The 13,193-nt window shown below is 45.3% G+C and overlaps 1 protein-coding gene across 1 annotated transcript in view; it reads left to right on the top strand.

Annotated features, from left to right (window-relative positions):
• Kif13b (kinesin family member 13B) overlaps positions 1-13,193 on the top strand; it is a 94,937-nt gene that overhangs the window by 63,071 nt on the left and 18,673 nt on the right. Inside the window, exons 29-33 of the mRNA XM_013024195.1 lie at positions 1,777-1,869; positions 3,283-3,435; positions 3,667-3,744; positions 4,819-4,872; positions 10,772-10,883. Coding sequence (XP_012879649.1) covers positions 1,777-1,869; positions 3,283-3,435; positions 3,667-3,744; positions 4,819-4,872; positions 10,772-10,883 — 490 coding nt within the window. The remainder of the gene's footprint in view (positions 1-1,776; positions 1,870-3,282; positions 3,436-3,666; positions 3,745-4,818; positions 4,873-10,771; positions 10,884-13,193) is intronic.

The raw sequence follows: 13,193 nt of genomic DNA, 5'->3' as shown, positions 1-13,193 counted from the left end.
GCCACTTCCAGCTTTTTTCTTTATGTGGTGCTGAGGAATGGAACCCAGAGCCTCAGGCATGCAAGGCAAGCGCTCTACCACTGAGCCACCTTCCCAGCCCAATCCGGTATAAGGATGTTGGAGGTTTGTTCTGGGGTCCTTGTTAACTGACCTACCTCCCTTTTGTAAGGCATTCTCAATACAGAGTAAAGGGGTGCGGATGAGAATAAACTTGTTCATTAGAAGGAGCACAGTCATGGTTGACAGACTCCTAGATGTAATCTCCACCCCCAGAATTAATCTTTACTTCTGGATGTCACACTGATATCAATCCTTGGAATGAAGACTGGCGGTAATGTTGTTAAAATTGCAGCTCTTTTGCTTGCCAGCCCAACATCAATAAAGCGCAGGTCATAGGGCGACCTGTAGACGTGTACGGCGTGTCTCCCGCTCGCTCGCCACGGCTTCCTTTCTGGGAAGCCTAGAGAGGATTGACAGAGACATACCGTTCTTGGGGCGCATCTTGAAGAGTAATTTTTCATTTCCAAACTGCCATCCTCGTTGCCACACCCCAAGCTGTACGTGGCACAGCAGCCACTCGGAGGCAGCACAGAGAGGCGCTTCATGGAGTGATCACATTCGTACCGCTCTGTTTTCTGCATGTTGTTTTTTAATGGTAGAAGCAACAAGTTGCCACATTTCTTCCTGGTTGAAGTAATTTGCGAGTATTGGGAGACAAATCATCTTCCCTCAATCTCAGATACTTAATTCCTGTAAGTTGCTTTTTTTTTTAATAGCAAGAGTAAAGATTTCCGTATGACTCTAATAGATGTGCATCAGATTCTCTAATTCCTTGCAAATAGAAAACAACAAAGATTTAGTCGCTTCCATACTCCTCTCTCCCACCCTCTAAAAGCAGCTGTGCTCTAACCGACCGTGGCGGGGCTCTATGTACTACAAATCAAAGTGGAGGCAGTGAGGGGCGAATACACGGTCCCTCCGTACAACGAGGTGCTTGCACCATCTGTGAACTAGAGATCTTGGAATAAGAGAGAATTATTATTAGGCGGAATTGTGAAATTATGTATATTTAAGACCAAATGGCCTGGTGTTGCCTCTTGGAGTTTTTGTACAGTCCACCTTCCCTTTTGCTTGGGGGAGAAAGGCTCCCTGCCTTCTCCGTTCTCTTTCTCTTCTCATTTTTATTCAGCAATTGCATTCCGACCTCATCTCTGCTCTCTTCAACCTCTGCAGGATGTTCAGACTTAGCAGCATCTCCAAATGAGTCATCTATGCATTAATTCAACAGTTCAATTCTTAACTGCACAAAGAGCATAGTCAGCATAAACAATGACCAGGCACTCTTAAATCATTCTTCATAACGATCTTGCTTTGGTCAAGAATTTAATGTCTGAACTTGTCAATATTCATGGCACAAAATGTCCATCGTGCTGGGGGAAGAAAGCGTAAGCGTCACCAGTCCTTGCTTGCATCTTAGTTAGAAGGTCATCATGCTATCTCTCTAGATGTGTGGCAGCAGCTCCCAGACTTCAGCTCCGTGCTGTGCCCATGTGGGCCACAGGACTGGGCACACACGCAGGTGTCCAGTCAGGTGGCTCTGTGTAGTAAGACAAAGGGGAGGAAACAAATTTCATGGGTGATATGAAATGGGGTAATATCAGAAATAGGCTGGTTGCATTTGTTCTGTGAACACTATTTCTTTTGTGCTGGCTCTTAGCTAATGTAAGCACAAATTTTTGAAGTGGGAAACTATACCTTCTGTTTATTTTTTCCTAGGGTTTTGCTCAAAGTCTCCTAAAAAAGATGTCTCATCGAAGCTCTATTCCTGGCTGTGGAGTGACCTTTGAGATCGTCTCCAATATCCCAGAGGTGAAGGATCAGATGTGACTTGAATTTACTAAAAATAAATGCTTAAAAGCTAACTCCCCAAAAAGCCACCTTGCTGAAGAAATACACGTACTAAATGCACAAGTCTAGGGAATTTTCTAATAGTGCAGTGTTGCTTGAGGCCTCAAAGGTTCTGGTCTTGGTATTTTGTTAAAGAACTGGTCATTGGGAAAGGAACTCAATGGGTTTTAATTTGTAGAAAAGGATGATTACAATACACCAAGCCTAGCCCAGATTCACATTGGGTTTTAGAAGCAAACAGGAGTCCTGTTTCTGCCTCTTACTAGCAAAGTAAATTTGGATAATAAATTCTTTCATTTGTCCAGTTTGTCACAGGATTGGTTTTATGGATTAAATGAGACAGTGTTTCTAAGATAGTGCCCATGTACTCAGCATTAAATTGTAATAGCTGTTGTTACTGTTACAGTGATTATGAATATTAGCGATGGTGGCTATCTCTCTTTGTGAATACACTGAGGTTTTCTAAGGAGTTAAACAAGTGGGGCTTAGAATGTCCCCTTTAGTTTAGCTTGCTGTCCCCAAGGATGACCTTGGGCCATCTTCTGACTCCTCCCTTGTCTTACCTACGACTTCTTTACACTTAGAAAACCTCTGTTGGTAGAATATTTTGTAATGGCTGTATTTTAAAATTAAGTGGTGGCAAGAGTTTTCTCCGCTTCATTGTATACAAAACTATACTTCTCTTCTGCTGAGGAACTTAGCCCCTCTGCCTGTGAGTGCTGGCAGCCTTCTGCTTCGTAAGTGGCCGTCTCACATCAGAGGAGCAGGAGGGGCTCCACCAGCGAGCCAAATAAGGATTTGCCTGGCTTCTGTCCTTGAGGGCTCTGAGCCATTGGCTGCCGCCACCCGGAAAGAGGGTGTGGACAAGTGTGAAGAGTGTTACACGGAGTAGGCTTTGTGGTCGTAGCTGTGTCTTGCTGTGTCCCCTCTCCCTTCCACACCACGGCTACAGCTACAGCTTCTCCGTCTCACTAGTCTTGTTGGGTTCTCTCCTCTGTCCAGTGAGTCAGCGCAGTGCCTCTGCACTCCTTCTCCAGATGTCCCCAGGGTTGTACGGCCTCGGTGAACTGTTGTCAAGATGCTTACATTTCTGGTCCTTTCAGATCAGTGATGGTTGGCATTTTGTGGCCTTTTTTTCTTTGAAGGAAGCAGTTGTGTTAACTATTTTAGCTGTTCTGGGTTTCACCAGCCTGTCATATCCCCCTGATACCTAATCACCGTGGGCAGCGCATTTGAGGTTCCAGAAGTTGGTTAGGGTGGATTTATTTTGGAATCGATTCTCTCACTTCAGACTGTGTGTGTGCATCAGAGAGCTCCTGTCGTGTCTTCTTTTGCAGCTCCCCTTGGTTTTCACACGTGTCTTCTGTCCTCCAGGATGCTCAGGGAGTGGAGGAACGAGAAGCGTTAGCAAGGATGGCAGCCAATGTGGAAAACGCAGCTTCTGCTGACTCAGAGGCGTACATCGAAAAGTACCTGAGGAGCGTGCTGGCGGTGGAGAACCTCCTGACCTTAGATCGCCTTCGCCAGGTCAGCCCAGGCAGCCAGGGCAGCCCTGGGGTTCTGTGCCCAGCTCGGTTCTGTGCTTGGCTTTCTGGATTTCACAGTTCTGTTAGTTGACCTTGAACAGCGCAGAGTGACTATAATGGAGTCACTCTGTCTTGTTTGTGGTCATAGCCTTTATTTAGAGAATGAGGAAAACCTGCCTAGAAAGTGCGGCTTTGGATGTATCTCAGGTGTTTGTTCTGTGTCCCCATGCAGGAAGTGGCCGTGAAGGAACAGCTGACGGGGAAGGGGAAGCTGAACAGGAGGAGCATCAGCTCTCCCAGTGTGAACAGAGTGAGCCTCCTCTGCCTTCCTCCTTCCCCTGGGACCGCTCTCTGCACCCCTAGAATCTTGCCTCAGCTGCTACTTGCTTCACTGTGTTGATTGACGTGTCTGATCTCTGCCCTTCCCCGCTACCTCCCCCCCCCCCCAGTCTCCCTGCCACGGTACCCAGTGGGAGGGTACCGTGTGGGAGGGCACTGAGTGACAGTCACACGTTGCTCATAGTCCTCCCGCTGCCTTGGCTGGGTCTCAGGAGTTTGGATGGAACTGAAGCCAGGCTAGCCAGGTGCCTTGGGCAAGAATTCATCTTCTGAGCTTAAATCATGCTTACATTGAGAAGTCTGGAGTAGACTTACAGACCGTAGAGGCCACTGGGAAAGTGTGAAGGAGTAAAACAGGTTTGGATAGCTTCATACTGGTGGCTTAAGCTTGTTGATTTTTTTTTTAAGATCTAGATGTACTTCACGTATGTACATATGTACTATACGTATGTCATATGAATCATGAAAATAATTCTTCCTGAAAAATACGCTCATGGCTCCTGGATGCATTTCCCTTCTCTGCATTTTATATAAATACCCCTCTTTTTCCCAAAGTGACACCGGGAAAAGCAGGGCAGGCCCCGCACTGCAGCGCAGGGAGCAGCGTGCGGGAGGGGCTCCCGCTGGAGAGCCACACATGCAGAAATGCCACCTGTACTTCAGCGCAGTGCCCTCTCTTTCCTTTAGAAAATACCCTGATAGAGGAGAGGATTGGTATTTGGGAGGCTGAGGCTTACATAGTTGGTGAGTTTACAGTCCCAGGAAAGGCGTGCAGTCTCCGCAGGATCCTGGTGGCCCAGTGTCTGTGTTACCACAGAAATGCCTCCCACTTACCAGGCCGGGGTCGCCCAGTGCAGAGCCAGCGTCCGGAGCTGACGCAGGTCTCTTGGAGAGTCGGGGTAACACCTGGGGGTTGGCTTGTCCCAAAGGCTGCAATCTGGGCCCCCATGCTGCCCTCCGGCTCACCCTGGTATCCAGAGCTCTGCCTTCTAGATTGTGTGCACCTGCTTCTGGCAGGGACTGATCTTCTGCCCTTTCTTCTCAGTTGTCTGGAAGCCGACAGGATCTGATCCCCTCATACAGCCTCGGCAGCAACAAGGTGAGTGTTTATAGTGGCTTCCGTCAGTGCTAGACCCGAACCCTTTCAACTTAGTCTTCTCAAATCTTTCATGCTGCCATATGATTATTGGTTTAACCAGTAATTTGCATTATGGGGGTTTGAGCTCAGGGTCTTGTGCTTGCCAGGAAAGTGCTCTGCCATTTGAACCATCTGCCTAGACCTTTTTACTTTATTTTTTCAGATAGGATCTTGTGTTTGTTTGTTTTTTCCTGAATCACCCTTGAACAATAATTCTCCAACCCTTGCTTCCCATCCAGCTGGGACTACACCTGTGAACTTCTATACTTGGCTGCTTCTTTTAGATAGTCTCATTAGCTTTGCCTAGGTTGGCCTAAACCTCCATCTTCTTGACTGTTGAGGTAGCTGGGGTTTCAGGTGTGAGCTACCACGCCCAGCCTCTCATGTTACTTTTGCATTCCAGAACTCTACCTAAGCATCTGAACTATATCACACTTATTGGAAAGTGCTTATCTCTTTCAATTTGTCATTTCAAACAAGGTCTTCTGCACCATCTTACTGGGGTTTAAAAAATGAGTTTTTTTTTTATTGTTTTGTTTTTTGCTTACATTCACCTTTCTGGTTGGATTTTTAAATCGTAAAGTACTGATGTAATTATTGAAATTTTCTGAGAAATAAGAAAATTACACATAAAATTAGTATTGTTTGTTAGGAAGGAAAGTAAGGGAACAAATTTTGCTAGTAGAATTTGTTTAGTTTGTTGTTTATGCAGCTTTGTCATGTAGGAGTTGTAAACAAAGAGTGACTTCCTATTGATGCAGAAAAGCACCAGCTCTCCTTGCCCCTGTCCTGCCTGGATGTTACTGATCACTTTGTGCCTATCACCTTCCAAGGGCCCTGGCTAGATTCTGGCTCTGTCCCCTGTGCGTAGCGTGCTCTGCACTGCACATGTGACTGTTAGGAGGTCAGGAGTGGACGATGTACGTGGCAGTGTGGGTAGGAGCTGCTTCAGAATAACTGGGGTGGGGGGCAGGGGGAGGTGCATAACAGAAAATGAGCTACTTCATTACTAATGTTGCATGCAGTTTATCATGTTACAGTCTTTTAAATTGTTCTACACTCTATTTTTTTTTTTTTTTTTTGGTCGGTCGTGGGGCTTGAACTCTGGGCTTGGGCGCTGTCCCTGCGCTCTTCAGCTCAAGGTGAGCGTTCTACTGCTTGAGCCACAGCGCCACTTCCGGTTTTCTAGTGATTTATTGGACGTAAGAGTCTCACGGACTTTCCTCCCCAGGCTGGCTTTGAACCTTGATCCTCAGATCTCAGCCTCCTGAGTAACTAGGATTACAGGCGTGAGCCACCAGCACCCAGCCACACTGTATTTTTGAATGTTTTTGATACTTTCCTTACAAAAACTTAGAGAGTAGTGAAGATAACCAATTACTTAATTTTACCATCTAGATTGTTAGTTTGCCTGAAATGAACCACGCACACACACATAGTTAAAAATCTTATTTTCTCACCTATTAGTTGCTAGGGGTTTTCTCTGCCAGGCATGACAGCACCTGACCATGGTCCGTGAGCTCAGGAAGGTGAGGCAGGAGGCCCGTCACCAAGACTGGCTGAGGTTGCTGTTCTTGCAGATTTATTTCCAGGCGGTATCTTTAAGTTGTGATCAGTGAAGGGGTGTTTCTGAAAGATTCATGTTTGCTTTTTTCTTTCTTCTTTTCTTTGGAGACTTCCTGCATACCTCAGTTTTCAGAGATCCAAGGAGAGGTAACGAATCCATTAGGTTTTCCTAATGAGTAGGGTACAAGTTCTAGGCTGCTCTTCCTGCTATCTGAGCCTTCCCACACTTGATCTTACCTTCACAACCCAAATGTAAAGTAGTTCGATATGGTACAGTCCTTACCCATCTATAGATGGTGCCTATGAATTCTTCTGACCCCAGAATTTTACACAGAAGGCTTATCTTTGTTCTTCTTCAGGAAAGGATTTGTCTGAGAGCATCTGAAGTTGAGATGCTGGAAGCTGCGTCAGAGATGTCTAGATTACATTAGTCACCCACCTCAAAGGCTTGCATGGGCTCTGTCTGCTTTCTCTGTTCTCTTCCATTAGTCTATCTGTGAAGGGGAAGCTCAGAAGAACAATACCGGTGAGAACGCAGGTAGCTCCGGACGTGCTGGGTCTCACGTCGTAGCCCCCCCACGAGAATCTAGGGATTAGCTGAGGTAGCACTGAGAAGCTGGAGAGGCACCAGGACAGGTCCTGCTTGCCTTCCTCGTAATGGTTTGTACATGTAGCAAAGAGCCGTCCGTGGCAAGCATCTGTGACATCTGGGGACAGGCGGGCGGGCGTGGAAGTCGTGGCATTTGGGCTTGTGGGGCAGGAGAGGACCTGGGAAGGCCCTAAAAGCAAACTCACTGTTTTCTCTAATAATACTTTGAACCCTGCCAGCCTGTTTTGCATACTCCCCTCATGCAAGAGAGAATTGGAGTTGTTTTACTCAGCTCAAACAAGATCAAATCGATGGACTAATTAATCTTTTGAAAAATAGAATTTGATTATTGTGAATTTCAACTTAGGACCTAAAAGATAAGTCTTTCAACTGCACACATAAAATATGGTTTCTGATTGAAGTGATGTTGCTATTTTACAGTTACCAGATGTTCCATCATCATTATAAGGAGGGGTTTTTTTATTGGCATAATTAAATTTAGCAGCCCTTTTATAGCCATCTACAACACATATTAGGTGCAAAAGTAATTTCAGCCTCTTGCTGGTCTTTCCACCTCAGTATTGTCTGTGTATTGAGGTCTTCAGCAAATGTATTGTTACCTCTAAAGTGCTAGAGAGGAAGTCTGCTGTCACCAAATGATCTAGCACTTGTCATCTCCCTGGAGTTTCTGGTGAGATCAGGGCTCCTTGTGGCCTGGATGGCTGAAGGATGCTGGGTCAGCACAGCTGAGCCGTCTTTTAGCCACGTCACTTTCCCGAAACTCCTCATCCAATGCTGCCCTGCTTCTTCGGGCTGATGCCAAACATGAGTCACTGCTTTATGGCATTACAAGCGGCTTTGGACCTGAAATGTCACTGGCACTTCTCTTTATTTACCTCTGTAACTTTCCTTATCACAACTGGGCACTTTTACGGAAAAGGTAAAGAAAGAATTTGGATCTGGCAGGAGAGCAGGAACAGGAAAGCCAGTGGTGTTCTGCGGGCCCAAGCAAGGCCTCGGCTCTTGTCTTGCTGACCAGGGCCAACTCCAGACAATTGCTGGCTTGCAGAGAATTTTATTTCTTTGAACAATAATCCTCTATATTTATGGAATCACCTGGGGCTCCACAGGAAGCAAGGGTTTCCTCTTTCGTATCTCTTCATCATGGCCAATTCTGAATTCAGCCAACATGCCAACTGTTAGAAATAGCTTAGAGATTAAATGTTTTGATGTTTCAGGTAGATAAGGTAAACAGTACTCTGGTAGGAGCCAAACCCAAACAAAACCCATGTCCTGGACCTGAAGATCTGAGCTATTGAAGAGAGGAAGCTCCAGTTTACTCACAGTCCCAAATTCATAGCCCTCTGAAATATGTTTAACTGAGTTGCTTCCCTCTTTCTCTCTCTCACACACTTTCTTTTGTGTCTTTTTCAGCACTTCAGTAAAGGGAGAAAAATGTTAGTCCATGACATCAGATTTATTAGAAAGACAGTTCATGCCACACCCTAAGCACAGATTTTGTCTCTGCAAAAGAATTATGTGCATAAGCCGGGCACCGGTGGCTCACGCCTGTAATCTTAGCTACTTAGCAGGCTGAGATCTGAGGATCAAGGTTCAAAGCTAGCCCAGGCAGGAAAGTCAGTGAAACTCTTATCTCCAGTAAACCACCAGAAAACCAGAAGTGCCGCTGGAGCTCCAGTGGTAGAGTGCTAGCCTTGAGCTGAAGAGCTGAGGGACAGGCGCTCAGGCCCAGAGTTCAAACCCCACGACTGATTAAAAAAAAAAAAAGAATTATATACATAGCTGTGACTCTGCTTGTAGTCTAGCCACTAAGGAGACAAGGATCTGAAGGATGGAAGTTTGAAGCCAGCCTAGGTAGAAAAGTGCAAGAGATTGTCTGAAGTCATCACATCATCAAAATTACCTGAAATCATCACTTGAGGCATGGCTGAAGTGGTAGAGTACCAGCCATGATCAAGAAAGCTGAGCAAGAACCCAAGGTCCTGAGGTCAAGTCCTGGTACTGAAGAAGTGGGATGGGGAGGGAGGGAGGGGCAGAGGAGAGCATACAGTGCTGGAAAAGAAGCTTGTGAGTAGTGACGCGCTGTCAGGTGTCTCTCTGAGCTCGGGCACCAGCCGGAGGGAGAAGGTGTCATGTTCTCGTGACCGTCACATCTGTTCTTCCTTCAGAAGCGGGGCCTGCGCTACTCAGAGCACCCCGAGACCTGTCCCAAACAGTCCTCAATACTAGAAACGGGTGGCCTGCGGTCCCTCACGCTGTTATAGCTGTGAAGGTGGCTGGGTGGCCCTGGGAGTCACGCTGTCTCACAGGCCCACAGTGTGGCTGGGGCAGCATCTAAGTCTCAGCTAACTCTAGTTTTTCTCACCTGGAACAGCTGGGCGTGAGCTAGGAAGAGTTACTGTGGCTGTTGTGTCTTGGGGGTGACATGGAGTGGAGGGGTGGCAACTAGGCTCCATGCCTCTGAAACTCAGCCCTATTGCTCTAGGAAAGGGGAAGCCCACGCCATTTTCGCTGGAGCCGTCCGTGTGGAAATAGCACAGCTGCGGACTGCCAACCAGCTGCTCCGTTTCCTAGGGACAGTGTCAGCTGCTAGACAAGGAAGAAGATGACCTAAAACAAGAGATTCAGTGAAGTACGTTGTCTTGGGAGCAACCCTGTGTGCACAAGACACTAATCAGAGCACTCCTCCTCTTCCTCTGAGAAGCTCCAGGCCTGCTGCCTCAGTGCTGTTCAGGGACCTGATGGTGATGTCCCAGGGCGCACAGAGCCTAATTAGATTTGAGTGCAAAGGACATTCACTGAACGTGAAAGCATGCAAATCACTGTATGATCCATAGTCACACAAGTGCTCCTGCAGTTTGGTATTTCAGTCTCTGCCCCCATCCTGTGCTCCTGTCTGTTTTGTTTTCTTGGCTTCCTGCCAGTGCTGAGCATCCAGGCAGTTTTAAAAGTGCTATCAAGCGCCGAGCGGTTCCCCGGGAACAACAGCATTGTCGGTGGTGCACACGATCCACATCACTTAGGGTTTATTGATTTTTTGATTTTATGATCAGTACTTAGGTTGCTGCTAAAAGCAGATAGATTCTTAATATGTATCAGAACCCTTTGGAGCAGTGGGGACTCTCTGTTTGCATTTTGCTTTGCCCGCAGTTTATCTGGACTGGACAACATGAGTTAATAGTTAGGGTCATTCATCTGTGAAATGCTAGCTGAAACTTATATTAAGTGCCGTTATTAAAGTCTTGTGACAAACCCTGAGTGATTATCAGAGGATCAAAGGGAACATACATGTAAAGCTCTCCACTGTACTGCCCATGAATTTGTGCTTCCACGAATTTCCTGTGGATGGGTAGAAAGGCCCACACCTGTGGAGGGAGAGGACGCCCTGTGGTGGCAGTTATCCCCAGACAGGAGCGCTTACTTCAAAGGAAATATCCTAATGCATCTCTTTGAGGAGGCCAGAGAGTGTGGCAGAGTGGGAGCCCTGTTATCATGGGAGACTAACACCGGTGCTAAGAGGACAGCATGCAGGAAGGAGGACTTGGATTCATCAACTGTCTGGTTCTGAAGGGAATCATATTTTAGTAATATAAAATAATCTTTCTTCGCGAATATTTTACAGTGGTTCTTGCTGTTGTTGTTAATGGATTAATTTGAAACAGTGACTGATTCTGTCCTTCATAGGGCCGGTGGGAAAGTCAGCAGGATGTTTCTCAAGCAGTGGTTTCCAGGGGAGTAGCGCCGGCCCCCCCAGCTCTCTCTGAGTGTCCCCAGAATAACCATTCTCCAGATCCAGGTGAGTTACCTTTTCACCTGTCAGTCACCACCACAAAATGAGAGTATCTTTCACAAAGGCTTAAGTCACGATTTCCTGCTGGGAAATGACCCTTCTACTCACTTCCATCCAAAGCTGTCCCTTCCGTGGCTTCATGAATTAGGTTTGGTTTTTTTTGTTGTTTATTTTGGCTCCGGTCGTGGGGCCTGAACTCTGGGCCTGGGCACTGTCCCTCAGCTCTTCAGCCCAAGGCTAGCACTCTACCACTTGAGCCACAGCGCCACTTCCGGCTTTTTTCTTTTTGCTTATGTGGTGCTGAGGAATCGAACCCAGGGCCTCAGGCATGCAAGGCAAGCGCTCTACCACTGAGCCACCTTCCCAGCCCCATGTCACGTCTATCCTGCCTCCCTCTGATAAATACTACTCCATCCTGGTGTGTTAATCTTACTTGACTCCGTTTGCTGATACTTTGTGTCTGTCTGGTAATGGATATCCATCTGTAATGTTTTATTTTCCCATGTTATATCTTTGTGAGATTTTGATATAATTATATCATAAAATGACTTGGAAGCTGTTTCTCTTTATCTTCTAGAAAAGTTTATGCATGCTTGGTATTTTACTATTTCCTTGATGCTTGACAGAAATCCTCTGAACTTGACTTTTCTTTTTTGGCAGGATTTTTGATTGTGGCTTGAATTTTTTTTTTAAATATTGAGTTATTTAGATTTTTACATTTCTTTTTTTTATTTTTTTATTTTTAATTAATTAATTTATTTTTTATTTGTGAACATACTGTACAGAGGGGTTACAATTACATGGGCAGGATAATGCGTACATTTCTTACCAAGCATTGCAGCCTCCTCCTTTGGTTTACCCTTCACATCCCTTCCCAGCCTCCCCCCTCCCCCCCAATCCCAACCCTTCTCCTCCCAGATTTTTACATTTCTTATGAGTCAACTTTCATAAGTTGTTTTTCAAAATATTAACTATTTCAACTTGATTATTATTACATGGCATAGCATAGTGTTATACTTCTTTTGAGATTTGTAGGATCTCTTGTATTGTTCCTTCTTATTATTCTGACAATGATTTTTTTTCCTGAATAACTTGTAGCAGGTTTGAAGAATGAATTAATCTTATAGAAGCAACTTGTGGCTTTACTTTTCTTAATTATTTTCTGTTGGTTTGATTTTAAGAATTGTTTTTCACATTTCAGACCTTTTGTCATGTGCTTCCAATATTATTAAAAATATCTTAAAATTTCCTTCTAATTTTTTTTTGACCCATGGGTTATTGAGTAGCATGGTAATTTTCTCTCTCCTTCCCTCTCTTTCTCTCTATGTATGTGTGTGTGTGTGTGTGTGTGTGTGTGTGTGTGTGTGTGTATATATATATATATATATATATACACACTAAGTGGTGTTTTCTTGTTTAACTTCATTATGTCAGGGAACAGTGTCTTTAAAATTTCAACTTCTAGGTGTTATCAAATGCATTTTACACTCTTATTCTTTGGTTTGGAACAACCACTCATCTTTTAGGGAAATTAAGAAAATACAGAACAAGTGGAACATCTGTTACATTTTTTTCCTTATATTCTTTCTGGCTCTATTCAGGCCTTCCCCAAACTCTTCCTTTCATCCGATTACATTTCCCTTAACCAGAAACATCTCCTTGTCATGTTTCTTACAGAGGAGAATGCTCTCCTCTCTTGAGAGTCTTGAGTTCAGGGATTAGGTTTGGGGTTTGTTTGTTTTTCCTTTTTAAACAGCCTATTTTCACCAGAAATATGGATTGCTGGCTTTTGCTTTTCAACATGTTATAGATGCTTCATGTCTCTGCAGAGAACTCAGACACCTTTTATGTCACCTCCACCATGTTGCATGTCTTTGTTGTTTTATCGGTTTTCACTGTGTCTCCTGGTCTTTGGGCTATGAACTACTTGGGTATTGTCTCTTAGTATCCCTCTCACTTGGGACTGACTAATCTTGGAGCTGTAAGTTGTTTATGGGTTGTTTATGGTTGAGAACTACTCAGCTTTCTTGAACCCTCTCCTCCCTCCTTCAATGATGGAGGTTGCAAGGTTGGGTGTCTGGTGTGTAGGCACTTCATGAGAGGTTACAGCAAGCAGTTTATTCCCTAATGTAGTTTTCCAGCCCTCAAGTTGGCTGAGTACTTTGGGGTGTTCAGTCTTCCCAGACATTGCGTAAGCTTCCTTATTTTCTGTTGGGTGTTTTAATAGACGCGCCTCTTGGGACTGGTTGAGTTTCAGCAGGTGCTGGTTGTTCTCACCCCTTTGCTCTCTTGGAGCAGGAAGGCCTTCTTGAGTGT

This window comes from Dipodomys ordii, unplaced genomic scaffold (genome assembly GCF_000151885.1).
Source record: "Dipodomys ordii isolate 6190 unplaced genomic scaffold, Dord_2.0 Scaffold74, whole genome shotgun sequence".
Taxonomy (NCBI): domain Eukaryota; kingdom Metazoa; phylum Chordata; class Mammalia; order Rodentia; family Heteromyidae; genus Dipodomys; species Dipodomys ordii.
Note: the sequence above shows the minus strand (reverse complement) of the source record. Positions and strands in the feature narration are given on the sequence as shown.